The sequence below is a fragment of the Artemia franciscana genome, chromosome 6, assembly GCF_032884065.1.
Source record: "Artemia franciscana chromosome 6, ASM3288406v1, whole genome shotgun sequence".
NCBI lineage: Eukaryota > Metazoa > Arthropoda > Branchiopoda > Anostraca > Artemiidae > Artemia > Artemia franciscana.
The window spans coordinates 24,609,079-24,625,644 of record NC_088868.1 but is presented as its reverse complement, the minus strand read 5'-3'; the positions used below and the strand labels follow the sequence as shown (position 1 = coordinate 24,625,644).

The 16,566-nt window shown below is 33.5% G+C and overlaps 1 protein-coding gene across 1 annotated transcript in view; it reads right to left on the bottom strand.

Moving 5' to 3' along the window:
* The window catches only part of LOC136028229 (collagen alpha-1(II) chain-like), a gene marked incomplete in the record, with an annotated part of 194,538 nt that overhangs the window by 42,630 nt on the left and 135,342 nt on the right, over positions 1–16,566 (bottom strand). The window contains 1 exon segment of the mRNA XM_065705953.1: positions 1,055–1,207. Within this exon segment, the coding sequence (XP_065562025.1) occupies positions 1,055–1,207 (153 nt within the window).

Here is a 16,566-nt window from a genome sequence, read left to right as displayed (position 1 = left end):
AGGAAAAAAAACTCTATTAAACGGCAGAAGGCCTCCAAAATTTTGTTTTATTAAGGAATAGGATAAGCGTGCCCTCGGGTTGCAAAGTACAAGCAGGTTCATTTTTAGCTTTTTTCTCTTTACCCTTTCTTTGCAGCATAAGCCTTGGGTTTGGAGACTAGACCTTTTTTTACCCAATGGGTGGGACGCTTACTGAAAGAAGGGAAAATTTTGCCCCCTACCAAAATCTCAAGGCAATTACAATTTTTGCTATTAAATCTTATATTTTCTATACAATTCGCCATTTTTTGCCCTTTTCGACATTGTGCTCCCCTCCTCTAAATGAATTCCTTCATCTGTGCCTTACCAGATATCTGACATAAGAAGGAATATAGGCTCAAACAAAGGAATCAGGATGCTGGAAAGAAAGGAGGGAAGCAGCTTTGATTCCTAGCTGCGAATTTTTCGTTCGGATATAACAGTCAATCGTAAAACTATTAATTCTAATTCCCAATCCACTGAAAATACTTTGAATAGCTTCAAAGGGTGTGTAAATTTTTACACAAGTATAACGCTAGAACTGCATTAATTAAGTCTTTAGCTGACAAGCTATAACATATTTGTTTACTATTTAATCCGTCAGTTTTATATGACGGTTATTTTCCACTTAATGCCGATTTATATAGAATTAATTATTAATAGTTAAGAAAATATATTAATTCAATTCATAAAAAAGTAATAATTGAGAAAACGTTGAGTTTAGTAAGGTCTTCAGGTGATTGACAAGAGAACGTTTCTCTGGAGGAAGCACAAGAAACAGGTCTTTCAACATCATTGAGATTTCGGTAGATTGTAACTGACTTTTATAAAATATTCTCTGGTATTTTTTTTTGGGTGGTATATTGGGGAAATATAACCACAGTTATGCATGTTTATTATGTGAAATTTTATTTAATTATTTGGCTTATCGATCGAGGCCTATTATTTGGCCTATATAGCTTGCAAAATGAAATGGCATCCTTTGCAAAACTACAAAACACATGAAGAGATAAAGAAACAGACGATTCAAGAGTACCTGGAGGCCCTGGCAATCCAGGTTTTCCATCCGATCCTGGACGTCCTTCTGATCCTTGAACTCCTGGCAGACCTGGAGAACCTGGTTTGCCCTTTGGTCCTGGTAGACCATCAAAACCATTCTCTCCGTTCTGTCCCTTCGGTCCAGGAAATCCTTAAATATCAATTCAGAGTGAAAAACATAGATAAAAAACAATAAAAATCAAAATACGAACCTTCTTACAAAGTTTCGTGTTTATATATTTGTTAAAAAGGTTTGTGTGTCGTAAGAATCCATGCCTTGTGCAGCTTACATACTAAATACTCTTTTTTTATGCACAAGAAAATCGTCAAAAGTCTCTGCTTTCTTCACGGCTGATGATAGTCTAATTATGCAACGAAAATTTCTTCCACTTACAGAACCTATTCGTGTTTTATGATTCATTCTAAACTGAAGAAAAATCGCGAGGTAAGTATTAAAAATATAAAAATTAAATATTAAATGCCATTATTTAAGATCAAATGGTATTTCAATTGTTGTTTCGATTGGGAATAGTTTATTAACTGTCGAAGAACAACCAAATAGAATAAGCTTCAAAATTTTTTAAACCAAAGCTTATCCATTGTTATATAAGGTTTTTCCATAATCAATACCTTTTGATGGTATTTCACAATAAAATGTGGTTGAGAACAATAAAAAGCCACTAAAGGATATTGATTATGGAAAAACATATGTAACAACCGGTGAACTTTGGCTCCCAGAATTGTAAAGCTTATTAAAACTGGTAATTTTTTGACAATGAATAAACTATTCCCAATCCAAACATCTATTGAAATATTTCTTTTTTACAAAAATATTGTGTTTTGAAACTTAATTTCAAATATCTACATTAGCAATATTTACCTCATGATTTGCCCGCAATTTTAGAATGGACCATGAAACCCAAATAGGATTTGTAAGTGAAAAAATAAAACAACTGACGTAGTGCAACATGAATAATGTCAGCGACGAAGAAAGTATAGACGTCCTTCTCACACCTTCAGAAAGCAATAAAGTTAATAAAGTAATACTGAACTTAATTTATTAGATTCCTTGAGACATTAAATTCCACACAATGTGAAGAAAAGCCACGCAACACCTAGCCAAACTTGGGAAGACAGTGTAAAGTAAGTAATAAATCCTTACTCCTACACTTGGAGTTAAAATGTCATAAAGAGTGTGTTCTGTTCTATTATGGCAAAACTTTAGGTTTTTGATGATGCATTCCAGTACACGCCGTTTGACGAAACAAAATTTAGCATTTTCCTGTTTTTAGAAGAAAACTAAACTTCCAAAAAGAACAGTTTTGTTTGAAAACTTAAACAAGAAAAGTATTTAAAATGATTGTATGTAGCTGAATAGTGTAGCTCAAACTTGGTAGCTCTAATTACAGTAGCCTATAAGTAACTACGGTCAGTAGTACTTGAGTTAGAGACTGAAATATTGTTTGTACTAACTGCAGATGCCGTTTCCCATCTCTTCTAAGATAGTAGATTTTCGCCTCTGCCAATGTGACTAGTGAATAAGGACTTCTTAAAGGCACCTTTCTCACTTTCTTACTAGTTTCTGGAAGATACAAGCAGTGGCCTTTTCTGTCGGTTCTGGTGATATACCCTCATCTGTTTGGTAAGACGTGAAATACCAGAATTAAAATTTTACCAAATACCGAGATTTAAACACTCTTTTATGATATTTCCCCATGAACTTCACAATGACTGATAACAAATAGTGAAAAAGAGACTCATAAGAAATGGGAAATCGTAATGAAAATGTATTCAAGATTTTCGTGGCGCACACTCCTCCTCCATTCAATCTTATTCAAAGCTCTGCTCCTTACCCCTCCCATGAAATTTCAATTTTCTTTAAATCCAAACTTATGACCTCTTTCGACCCCATTCCAGGACGACCTGCCTTTCGTTTGGCCCCAAATGTAGGGCCCAAATTCCTTCATCCGTAAGATGTGTCCTAGCCGCCTCAATCTTTTTTTCTTTTTAGTTCTAAGAAGTGTGATTAAACCCCACTTTCATACAGTTTTTTTATTGACATAAGTAGTGAAGCCATAGGCGCTCCAGAGGTAAGACCGCTGAGGCACTAAAGCCTCCCGATACTCCGGAAGATATACCCTTATTTGGGCACAAAAGCTTACCTAAACTACAAACTCTACATCTGAGGCTCGTCCTCCTTAGATATCACATGAAACTACAGAGGATACAGCTTACGTAGAGGACACTTCCATGATAATCTAATTTGCATATAGCCATCAGGTCCTAGCAACCAGCCATAGCAACCAGATCTAATATAAGACACAATTTCCAATGTATTTCATATTAGTAAGAAAGTGGAATTCACAGAGAGAACAGTTTGAATATACTCTTTATAATCAAGTTTTTATTTGACAATGCATATTAGCAAAAAATTAGTGGTTTGTTTACGCTATTAGAAGCTGATAGTGGAGTTGGCAGCAGCAATTATACAAAGACAAGAGTACAAAACGTAGCAGCATAAATTAGAAGGGGATGTCGACTCAGCATTGAATGAGATGAGATATATGCAAGATATGTGATACCATTGAGCAAATTCAAATTGGAGGAGCATTTACATTTTGCAGCAAAGCGTAATATAATGCATATACATAGACTACAAACTGCTTTGAATACAACAATAAAATGTAATGAGGATAATAGGTTGAATCACTGTGTGAAAAATGAGCGATATATTGTTGTTGTAGTTTTGTAATAAAAATGTTTCTAGATCAAAAACGTTTTTCTTGTTAGATGTTTTTAGTAGATTACCATTCCTCTAAGAATATTCCTGAAGTAGAAAGAATCTCAGTTAGTCTGCAGTAAGCTGTGAGCGTGTTGAGATTTAAATGAAAGGATTTGAGAACCAAAAGAATCATACAGAATCTTGTGATTTTGGAAAAACGTTCAATTTGAGATGATGATTTTCTAGAGATATCTCTTCAAAGGAAAATATTTTCTCAAAGAATACTTAACAATATAACGAGAAATGAAGCTCCAACTTTGAATTGTTGTATGAAACTTTATGTCGTGGTCCAGTTGCATTTACTCAATTGTTTAACATATTAATTGAAACAAAACAGTATAATATTGTTTTTTGCTTTTAACCAATACCTTGAAATACGTTTAAGACGCCATTTTCCAAAGCAACAAGAAATAAGTCGAAAAATACTGTCCAAATAGTTTTGTGACGTCACTTGATTACTCCTCTCTCTCTAGAATTTTAATAGGACACTCTCTCTTTATCATTTGTAAGTCATTTTCATTTTGGCAGTGAGAGTGTCAACACTGAAAAATGTTCTATATATGTCCACTATGCACGTATACGCTAGGCAGCTGGTCATCCTGTGAGAATTGTACAATTGTTGACGAGTGTGATGAAAGTGTAAATTGTGCAATCCGTGTGAATTGCATAGAAGATATGCAACACAAATTAAAGATTTTAGTTCCTGTCTTGAAGAGATTTGGGACTCTCTCACTAGAGGATTCCTACGCTCTAATTGTCACTGTGATCAATTGGAAAATACCTATCCTGGTGTGATTGGAAAGAACTCTAAATGTGATTTCAATTCATTTCTAAGAAGCTAGTATCATCGTGGTTTTAAATCGTTTTGGGAGGAAGAACCTACTCTACGCTTCAATTGCTGGGATAACAATTGAATCTGGTTTTTAAGACATCGCTGAGAAGATATTGGCTACTAAGAATATAATCCTGTTACATTACTTCGCAGAAAATATCACCAGTCTTTGAACATCAAGATCAATATACAAAGAAATTCAGATGATCTATAACCATTAGTTGTTCTCGACAGCTACCTGTACGTACAAGAAGAAATCTAGGCTGATGTATTAGTTAGGGTTATATTAATCTCATTTAATAATTCAAGCCAATGATCAATTAACATTATCGGGTAGCATCTATGTCTCCTCTTAAAAATTGTATATCTACTATAATCGGCTACTTTAATTGGGACTTTCTCTAGATTATTATGCTTCAGAAGTTTATCTACCCAGCATATTTTGTCTAGTCACAACTGAAAATCCACCAGGTTTCAGTCCGCTTACCTCCACTAATGATCAAGCAATTTGAATATGTTTTCTTGTAAGTTTCAAACATGTTTCAAAGTGCCCAATCTTTATTTGATTTATCACTCATTTAACCTAAGGTACTCTGTATGTCTATGACCTGCGCGATAGAGGAAGAACATAGCACGCTATTGAAAAAGATGTTAAAATATTGGGGGTTCAGAAACGATAAGGGCCCGAGGAACCACTGAATATTTACTATTTGCAGTCTCCTCTCTATATGTTAATTTCCTTCCCAAAACCGTATCCAGGGGGGACTAGGGGGTTTGAAACTTGTCCCAAAATGTCTGTCTGACTCGTAAAACCATAATAAAAATGAATATAAACAATTTTTGATGCGTTCTCTTATTTTTTTTGTAACCCTCCTCCGAAAAAAATTGCGGATACGACTCTGCTCTTTCCTTTCAGAAAAAACATTTTTTAGGAAATCATTCATGGTCCCAGGCCGCCTAAAACCTAGCACTTTATATGCCATTTATCAGCTTCATTTTTACCCTAGAGTTTTCCCCTAAGAGCTTTGTCTATTGAATTTGTTTGTGAGACCTAATAGGTTTTCAGTTTCAATAAAAATAAAACAAAGTGACTAATTCACATCCAATATCATAATTTGTGAAATTCATATAAAATAGGGGAAATTTAATCTGCGTGTTTGTTCAGTAGAGAAAATACCTCCTGTACGATAGAAACGATAAGTACTTATTTTTTCAGAAAATATACTTTTTTATTGTATTTTGTGCAGGATGTCGACACTTGCTGATAAAAGAGCATCACCAAGTGAGCTTAAGCGACCTGTGTAGACGTAAGTAGAAGTGTATGTCCCTAACCTATACCAGTGTGATCCGTTGCGTTTTTTGTGGTCGTAATAATTTTAATGATTTAAATATTATGAAAATTGAATCTTGGTAGGTTGCAACAACGAAAATAAGTATCGTATAGAAATTTTACATTAGAGTTCAGATGGTTGGAACTGGACTTGTTAGGAGTTTCAGAAATTCATCGTCCAGTGTTAGGAAACATAAAATTAGGTGATACAAAAGCTGTAGGGAATGATACAGAAAAGAACGAAAGATCATTTGACACTTTGGAAGTGAAAGAAGATTTACTTGTAAAAAGGAGTTAGAGACAGTACTAAAAGGATTAGGAAATAATAAGGCCTCGTGAGCTGATAGTGTGGTAAGATATTGTTTGAAGTTAGGTGATTGCAAAGATAGAGACAAATAACTATGAAAGGATTATGAATATGATTCTTGAAAAAGGAGAAGTACTTTGTGATTTAGGAACCTTTCATTGAACTACTTTATATGAAAGGTAACAAGGATGTGTGTGGTAATTATAGAGGCATAAGCTTGGTTTCAGTAGAAAGCAAATTGCTCAACATGATGGTATTTATTAGACTAAGAGATGCCTTAGGTAAAGTTTTAAGAGGAAGAATAGTGTGGTTATAAGAAGGAGGGACGATGCGTTGACCAAATTTTTAGTTATTGATCAATGCAGTGAAGATGTAAAAATTAGATTTGTCAAGGCCTATTGTGTTTTTATACGGTTCAAAAAGTTTGGAATAATACAAAGCTGGGTCTGCAAACTAGGATTCGATTATTGGAAGTCTAAGTAACGGCAGTGTTCAAGTATGGTTTTGAGACATGGGCGCTTTGAAAGGCAAAGTATTTGTTAAGTGTTAACTCGAACATTTTGTTAAATGTTTTAATTGTTGAAGGCGCTTTGAACATTTTTTAAATGTTTTCCAGATGAATTGTCCAGAGGTAGCCTTAGTTGCTCGTTTGTTTGTATGTTAAACCGGGGTGACCATTCGTGACAGTTTTCTTCGGACTAGTTTCAATAATCAATTATTTTGAATGGACAGCGGTATGAAAAGATAATAAATTACGTAAAGAGCAAAAAACACTGATGATTGCAAAAATATTTGTATATATTTTAACTATTTGGATGACAATAATTCGAAAACCTTAAAAAAGAAAACTAAAAGTTTGAACTCAGTAGAAATCGTTATTAGAAATTGGGAGCCGCGTGCCAAGTGCTACCTACCACGACCTTAAGGTACCTCCTCCTGGGGGGACATAGCGAATTCAGTGGGTTTCTAGGTACTGAATTGTCAGCTTGTTGAAGCCATTTTATCTAATTCAGAAGTGCATAGCTGATTTAAAAAATGCTTAACTGATTTATTTTGAATTAATAGAAGTAACTGTAGATAAATGTTTTAGCTCTAGGATACCGTACTTAGCACTTTTTATGGCTGTGATTAAGTGAACTGATGGAACTTGAAAATCCCATGTTGAAATTGAAAATTTATATTTAAAAGTACTCAAGTATTCATTGGTGGAAGATGCCGCTTTTAATATCAGGCCGTAGCTTCTTGAAGATGCTACAAAATGTTTGCCAGGATTTTCCTCTATTTCCTCTAATTTCTTAGAAATCATAGAAAATATCTATTTCTTTTTCACAAGTGTACTCTATGAAGGATATTGCTTTTAAAACAAAATCGGTACTATCATGAGCAGAAGACAATAACCTATAAGATGATTGCAACAATTTTTCGATGTATTTTCCTGTTTTCGAACAGTCCCATAGAATATTTTCAACTACCTGAAATTTTTACAAGTTTTTTCCCGGAAAGAATCTTTTCAGATCGCCCTAGAGACCAAATTGACAAGCTGGTATAATTAACCTGGTATTTCCACCAATTAATAAGTGCCATTTGAAGGGTTTTTGACAATTGACGGTCTCTAGAAAATTGAGAGACAGAAGGCTACCCTAACTTCAGTTTTAAACCCTGATTTTTTCAAGTTCACTTAATCACGGCCTTAAAGTTAATCTATACACTTTCAGAACTTTTATCAAAACCTTGATTGACTGAAGATAAAATTCTAAGTCTTTGAAAATTGCAAAAAATGATTTAGTTTTTATTCATCTCTGATACTTATCGATGTGTTTGTTTTGGTGTTAATGCCTATTGTAAAGTTGAAGCTACCTGACTTTGTACATTTTCGATTAACCAAGATTGTATCTTCCCCTGTCAACTTGGAGTAAACCCTGTAAATACCCTTCACTGGGTTTAAGCCTAATGGTTCCTAGAAGGCATATTGAAACTTATCCTCCTTTTTTCTTTGGGAAATTTTCTGGTGGTGCTCTTGGATATGTGTTTCGTAAAGTTACGTTAAATTGGAGTTGGGCTGCGTGGGATTGAGTTAAATGGGGATTGAATTGCACGAGGGTTGAGTGTAATGAGAGTTGAGTTAAACCGGGGTAGTTTCAATGAGATGGAGTTAAACTGGATTGAAGCGGAAATTAATTACTTTTGAGGAGACCTACTTTTGAGACACCAAACTATCTGTGATTAGAAGCCTTCCACATATCGATTGCAGTTAAAGAGTTAAGATAATTTTCAAGAATTCAAGATGCTTTAACACAGGCCCTGTTTGAACCTTGATTCGGGGTAATGTGCATTGATCAGCGGGGGGAGTTATATTCGCATCTCCAAAGCATCCTTACAAGAATTTATCAGTAGAATATGAATCGTGGTAGTTGATCTGTAACTGTTTGTAAAACTCATCTGAGTCACGACTATTTCTGTCAGTTGGCTCTACTAGGGCATATACCACTATGATGCCTTACTTTTTTGGTCATAACATGAGCAACTAAAATTTATTATTAATATCTTCCCAACCTAAGCCAGATTTGAAGTTTCCTTATTCATAATGAGCCATACTTCCTGTCCATGTGCCCAATCCTTCCTACCTGAATAGATAAATTACTGTGTCCCCTAATTTCATGTTTTCTAACCCTGGACGATGAATTTCTAAAACTCCTAACAAGTCCAGTTCAAACCGTCTGAACTCGTATGTAAAATTTCTAAACGAAATTTGTTTTTCGTCGTTGCAGCCTACCAAGATGCAATTTTCATAATATTTAAATCATTAAAGTTATTACGACTACAAAAAACGCAACGGGTCATACTGGTGCAAGTTAGGGACAGACACTTCTTCTTAAGTCTACACAAGCCGCTTAAGCTCACTTGGTGATACTCTTCTATCAGCAAGAGTTGACGTCCCTCACAAAATACAACAAAAAAGCAGATTTTCTGAAAAAATAAGTACTTGTCGTTTCTATCACACAGGTGTTTGCTCTATTGAACACCCACGCGGGTTACATTTCCCCTGTTTTTAATATGAATTTCACAAATTTTGATATTGGGTGTGAATTAGTCAATTCATTTCTTTCTTATTGAAACTGGAAACCATTTTAGGTCTCACAAACAAATTCAATAGACAGAGTTCTAAGGGAAAACTCTAGGTAAGAAAGAAGCTGACAAATGGTATATAAAGTGCTAGGTTTTAGGCGGCCTGGGAGCATGAATGATTTCCTAAAAAAAAGGTTTTCTAAAAGGAAGGAGCAGAGTCATACCCATATTTTTTTATGGAGGAGGGTTACAAAAAAAAGAAAACGCATCAAAAAATTTGTTTATATTCGTTTTTATTACATTTTTACGAGTGGGACCAACATTTTGGGGCGAGCTTCAAACACCATAGCCCCCCCCCCCTGGATGCGGCTTTGGGAAGGAGATAATCGTATAGAGAGAAGTCTGTAAATAGTAAGTATTCAGAAGTTCTTCGGAACCCTATCGGTTCTGAACCCCAATATTTTAACATCTTTTTCAATAACGTGCTATGTTCTTCATTTAGTGCGCAGGTCATGGACATACAATGTACCTTTGGTTCAATGATTGATAAATGATAAATTAAATACAGACGTGTAATAACACATCTGTATTTAACATCTTTTTTATTTTAACATCTTTTTCAATAACGTGCTATGTTCTTCATCTAGTGTGCAGGTCATGGTGATACAAAGTACCTTAGGTTAAATGATTGATAAATGATAAATCAAATATAAATTGGGCACTTTGAAATATGTTCAAAACTTACAAGAAAGCATACTTAGATTGTTTAATCAGTAGTGGAAGTAATTGGAGTAGAACATGGTGGATTTCCAGTTGTGACTAGACAAAATCTGCTGGGTAGATAAACTTCTTAAGCAAAATAATCTAGAGAAAGTCCCAAGTAAGATAGCCAATTATAGTAGATATACAATTTTTAAGAGGAGACATAGATGCTACCCGATATTATTAATTGATCATTGGCTAGAATCATTAAATGAGATGTATATAACCCTAACTAATACAGCAGCCGAGTATCATGGAGCAGTGACACAGAGCAGTGTATTTAAAGCATGTTTACACCTTTCTTTTATTCAATAAACCCAATCGAACTTTGAAAACTTAGTCACCATTTAATGGTAAACCAGCTGTGTCATTTAGCCTACTTTACGGTCTAAAATTGACAAAATTTTGAGATTTTTTCTTAGTGGCAACACTGATTAATTCTAGGCTTGTAAAGAAAACATGTTAGAACACCTGTTAACATATTTCACTCATCATTCCTTATTGGTTTCTTACAGACAAGCTAAGGGTACATGCCAATTCATCGACTCACGGTAAATAACATACAACTAATTATCGCCCTCTCAAATGTGCACACACCTAGCCCAGAGTTCAAATTTATGCAGATCTTGAATGATGCATACTGCGAGCTTTAACGTAAAGGCAGTAAATCCGTCAGTACTTCGCGAAGTAGGCTACCGCAATCTTCGTGATTTATGAAGCCTCGATTAAGTCAACTTTCATGAAGGCAATTTTAAGAATTTCATTTGGATACGGATTTAAATTGTTTTGGCTGTTATGAATTATGAACAAGTTTTTTCGTTTTTTTTTTTAACTTGAAAAAAAAAATACTTCTAGAGATACTTCCTTTGAGAGCAAAGGGTGACAGTGAAAAAGAAATTATTCTATAAAAGAGGATGTCTGGCTTAAGGTTGCACATGAGCTGAAGTCAAGCTATGAGCAACCAACAAAATAAGTGTTTCGACCATAATTAAAGGTTGTTATGACTGTCATACAAAAACATTTCAAGGAAAAATGCGCAAAAAGACACCGAAGAGTTGACGAGTTGAAGAGTTAAATTGTTAGGAGTTCTAACGAAGTCTACTGTTTCAACAGCTCGAGACAAACCATTATTATTGGGTTTGACTATAAAAATAAACAACGAAATAAAAATATTAGATATGAAATTTACCAACAAAAATTCACAGTTTCTCAGTTTACAATTCAATTTGATTTTTGTTATTTCTTGTGCCATGCTTTTTTCTTCAGCTGTTCAGGATCATTTGCCATCTTGTTTAATTTTTCACGTGCTATTGATACTAAAAATTAATTCCTTCTTTTTGTTGATTCTTCATAGACTACCACACGCTAAACTAACGCGTTCCTTCATTCATTGCAATATTGCTTTGTCTTCTAACCGCAGATTTTTTTTGTGCAACATTCCCGCTTGCAATTCAGTGTGAATTGCAATGTGAAGAAGTAATAACAAGCCTTCTCCATTCTAGGGTGAAAATCAGCAATATGAATTGAACTAAGTAATTCTGGCGTGAAACAATATCCTTCTTCCTGTTTATCCTTCTAAAACTCACACACGCTAAACCAACATGTTCCTTCATTCTATTGTAATTTTGCTTTGTTTTCTAGCAGTATATTTTGTTGTACAACGTTTTCCTTTGCGATTCAATGTGATTTTTGCCGATTCTTTTTCCATACCTTTTTCATTAGCTGTTAAGAGTCATTTGTCATTTTTCGTAATTTTGCATGTGTCATAGATACTAAAAACGGTTCGTTCACTCTTATTGCAAAAATGATACAATTTATGCTCTTGAACTGTGCTCTTAAATATAACCGTCATTCTTAATGATTTTTTTTTCCAAAAAAAAAACTCTTAATGCCTTTCTTCAGACTTGTGACCATTGTGACAATGTCACCAATTTAAACTTGTGACAGTGTCACCAATTTAAAAAAAAGTTATAGAGCCGTTTTGAAGAAAAAAATTATAAATAAATAGATAAATAGACACACAGTTCGTTTAAAGAGAGTAATATATATATATATATATATATATATATATATATATATATATATATATATATATATATATATATATATATATATATATATATATATATATATATATATATATATATATATATATATATATATATATATATATATATACATATATATATATATATATATATATATATATATATATATATATATATATATATATATAAATAAGTTGTCTGTCTGTGGATCTGTGGATCAGGTGACGTCATGTTTCTGTGTCGGCTGACGTCATGAAATTAGTTGTCGTCATTTTTGCTTTGACGATGCTTAGTATATTGTAAAACACATTAATTTGGTTAATAATATACCATTTAAAACACCAAAATGAACATGCTGGAGTAGTCACTCGGTGAGAGAGGGTGTCAGAACGGAGAATGAAGGTCCCAGGTTCAAATCCTGGTTAGGCTAAAAAAGGTAAAAAACTAAAAACTAAAAAAAAACTGAAAAAACTAAAAAAAGGCAAAAACTACAAAAAAACTAAAAACTAATAAAAAAAATAAAAAAGCTAAAAAACTAAAAAAACTAAAAAACTAAAAAAAACTAAAAACTAAAAAAAAGAAAAAACTGAAAAATAGAAGAGAAAAAGAAAACTAATAAAATTAAGAATAAAAATAAAAAAAAATAAAAAAGATAAAAACTAAAAAAAAAGTAAGAAGAAAAAACGAAAAAAAATTAAAAAAGCTAAAAAAAAAGGGAAAAACCAATGAAAAACTAAAAAGAAAAAAAGGAAAAACCGCGCAATTAGATGAAGATCCACCTGGACAGCGAGAGTCAAAACATATCAAAACTGAAAATGATAGCGATGATGATTGGGTTTGGGATCTTGACTTTGATAAGGTCATCAATGCCTACTAGATTTTAGTTAAAAAAACAAAGGTTCGGCGATATGTATTTCATAGTGAAGCTGAAAAATAAAGAAGAAAAAGAAAACTGAAAAAAAGAAAAAATGTAAAAAACTAAAAAATACTAAAAAGAAAAAACACTCAAAGAGAAATTACAGACCGGGACACAAATGACGACCGGGACAGAGGGAATATAAATAACGACCGGGACACTCAAAGAGAAATTACAGACTGGGATACCGGGACACAAATGACGACCGGGACACAGGGAATATAAATGACGACCAGGACACAGGTATTTAAGAATATCGTTCAAAGACAAATTTTTAATTGTAAGAAGACCGTTGAAAGAGAAATTTCTAATTGGTGCGAAACGTCAACCCCAAGTCAAATTCGTGCATTGTTTGGCATCATTTTAACTACTTGCTCTCCATCAGCTCCTACAGAGTTATGGGAAAAATATAAGTCAAAAATGTCTGAAGATATACTCCATCGAAAACAGTTAGAGACGTCAGATATGACTTTTGATTTTACATCAGAAATTTATAACTACACTTTAGTTATTATAGAAGATTTGTGCGTACGTATAGCAAACAAACCTCTTCAGGATTTGGGAATGCCTTCACCTAAACGTATCGCTGCTGTTTCGACATGTGTAGAATTGGATCGTGAACAAAGTTACAGTACGAGTGATCTATTGTCGTATGTACAAAATAACATTTCCAAGTTAACGTCGGAACAAAAAGACATTTATGATACGATAGACTCAATTTCAGGACGTATACAATTACCTGCTGATTTCTGTAATTTAGTGACGTCCAAAAATGAATTGATTGAAAAAGTATTTCCGTATATTCTAAAAAATTATAAAAATAATAAATGGCTAAGTGAAAGAGCGATTCTCGCACCCAAAAATATAGACGTCCACGAAATCAACAATATTGTTTTGACCAAGATTCGAGACCAGGCAGTCCTTTACAAGTCAGTCGACACAGTTTTGGAACCAAATGAAGCGGTTAATTATCCATCTGAATTTTTAAATTCCATAGATCTTTCAGGGTTTCCACCACACGTGCTACAACTAAAAATAGGCGTACCAATAATACTTTTAAGAAATATCAACCCACCAAAGCTTTGCAATGGCACGCGACTTGCCGTAAAAAAAAACAATGGAAAACCTAATAGAGTCATTATTAGTACATACGGCTTTGTATATGCACAGACAATGGGAAAGCCAAGAATGTTGTATATTCGCAACTTTTACGTAGTTTAACTCCTGCAGACGAAATGAATGCTTGCCTGAAAAATTCTAATTTATGGGCACACGTAAAAATATTAAAATTAACTACAAATATGCGTGTCCGATTGCAAAACGATGACTCTGGTCAAACATTTTCAGATCAATTGCTGGCAATTGGAAACGGAAAGCTCCCAGTAGTGGGAAAGCCAAAAATGTTGTATATTCGCAATTTTTACGTAGTTTGAAACACATATATAAATCTATCTATATTCACAGGTGGGACACAGGGACACAACTACAATGGCGCGTAACGACTTACGCGCACGGGGGGGCTTGGGGGGCGCGAAGCGCCCTACCAACTAGGTGTTGGGGTGGCGCGAAGCGCCACCCCAACAGCTAGTATATATATATATATATATATATATATATATATATATATATATATATATATATATATATATATATATATATATATATATATATATATATATATATGTATATATATATATATATATATATATATATATATATATGTATATATATATATATATATATATATATATATATATATATATATATATATATATATATATATATATATATATATATATATATATATATATATATATATATATATATATATATATATATGTATATGTATATGTATATATATGGTAAGCTATTTTAAAGAATAATAAAGAACATTTCAGTGAATGCCGAAACTTATTTGCGACTAGTAAAATGAGCTCGTTTCATGGTTTTAAATTTGTCAAAAGTTTAGCTGTCATTCGACAATTTCAAACTTGAAATATTACCAGAACATCAGAAACCATTAATCATAATACAAGTCTTCCACTTAATGCCAAAGAACAATAGACCATTGGAGACTCAAAAATCAAGTGATCAAAATAGAATATTTCTATTTTTATTGAAGGAGCACCTGGACATTTTTAGCACGCGGTGCACTGGGAAATAAGAAAGATAAAAGGATGCATTAGTATTGTTTTGAGAATAGGGAATAGAAAAGGTCATTTATATATATATATATATATGATGGAGGCCAGTGGCCTAGTTATTTTAAGGCAACATAACATCTCCCATGGTCGAAAGGAAGAGCAAGGAGGTAATACCACCTTTTCCCTGAAACAAGAGGACATAAAAAAATGTATTAGGATAGAAAATGATATGTAATACCATTTCAATATCGGTAAAATTTTTGTTGCACTTGCCCCCCCCCCCCTTTGAAAATTTCCTACCGACACTCATGACCTCTCTCCACGAAAAATGTAGTGATACGCTTTTTCTTTGTTATGCAATAGCTAATGACCTTCAAAAATGTTTACATGAATTGCAAATATTTTTGCCAAAAACAAGATCACTAATTTTTGCTAAAAAATGAGTTAACTAAAAATTAGCTAGTTAAAAACTTTAAAGGATAAGAGTAACTACATTTTAGGCCCTACATCCTTGGTTTCAAGCCCGTATAAGGGTAGTGATACCTCCCTTCTTATTGCAAAATAAAGTAAGTTTCTGAGATTTATTGTGAAGCTTCACCTAACTAAACTTATTTGCTTCACATTCCATAAAATTATGCACAATGATGTGTAAGTGCACATCAGCTATTATGAAGAAGGGGTGTTAGATCATTTTGTAGGCAGGGGAGACAGATAAATCAAAGAGCGCAGTTTAATACCGAAACATAAAAGCGCTCATTGAGCCTTCAGACATCATTAGTTCTAGACAATGGGAGTGGGTAGAAATTGATATATAATCCTCTTTATTTCCGGGAATATTTCTAGTCTACACCTTATTTCTGGTCTTATTGGTGTGAGGTAGACCGGGGTTATAATGCTCTCCTTTTTTGAGAATCTTTTTCTGCATAGCAGAACATTTTACATTCGCAGGTCCACCAGGGGAAAGACAAGGCGAGACATAATGAGACTCGCTATGAAATTTCTTGGCTTGGGGGCGGGGTTTAGGCATATTCTACCGGAAGCTATGTTTTCAGAAATCTAAATAGCAAAATTTTTGTTTTCTATTCATAGACAATATTTCAAAATATCTAAACATATGTAAGCAGTCTATTTATGCATCAGAGAGCTCTTATGTAGAGGTCGCGATAGCATTGGCTGTATATAAGATCAAACATCACGCAGAATTTCAGTCCATATGAATAATAATGACCCTCCTGGTTCACCCGGAATTATATGGTAAAAAAACATTAATAACTTATTAACAAAACTAATATTCATCAAAAATTGTAACTAAATATTCAATTT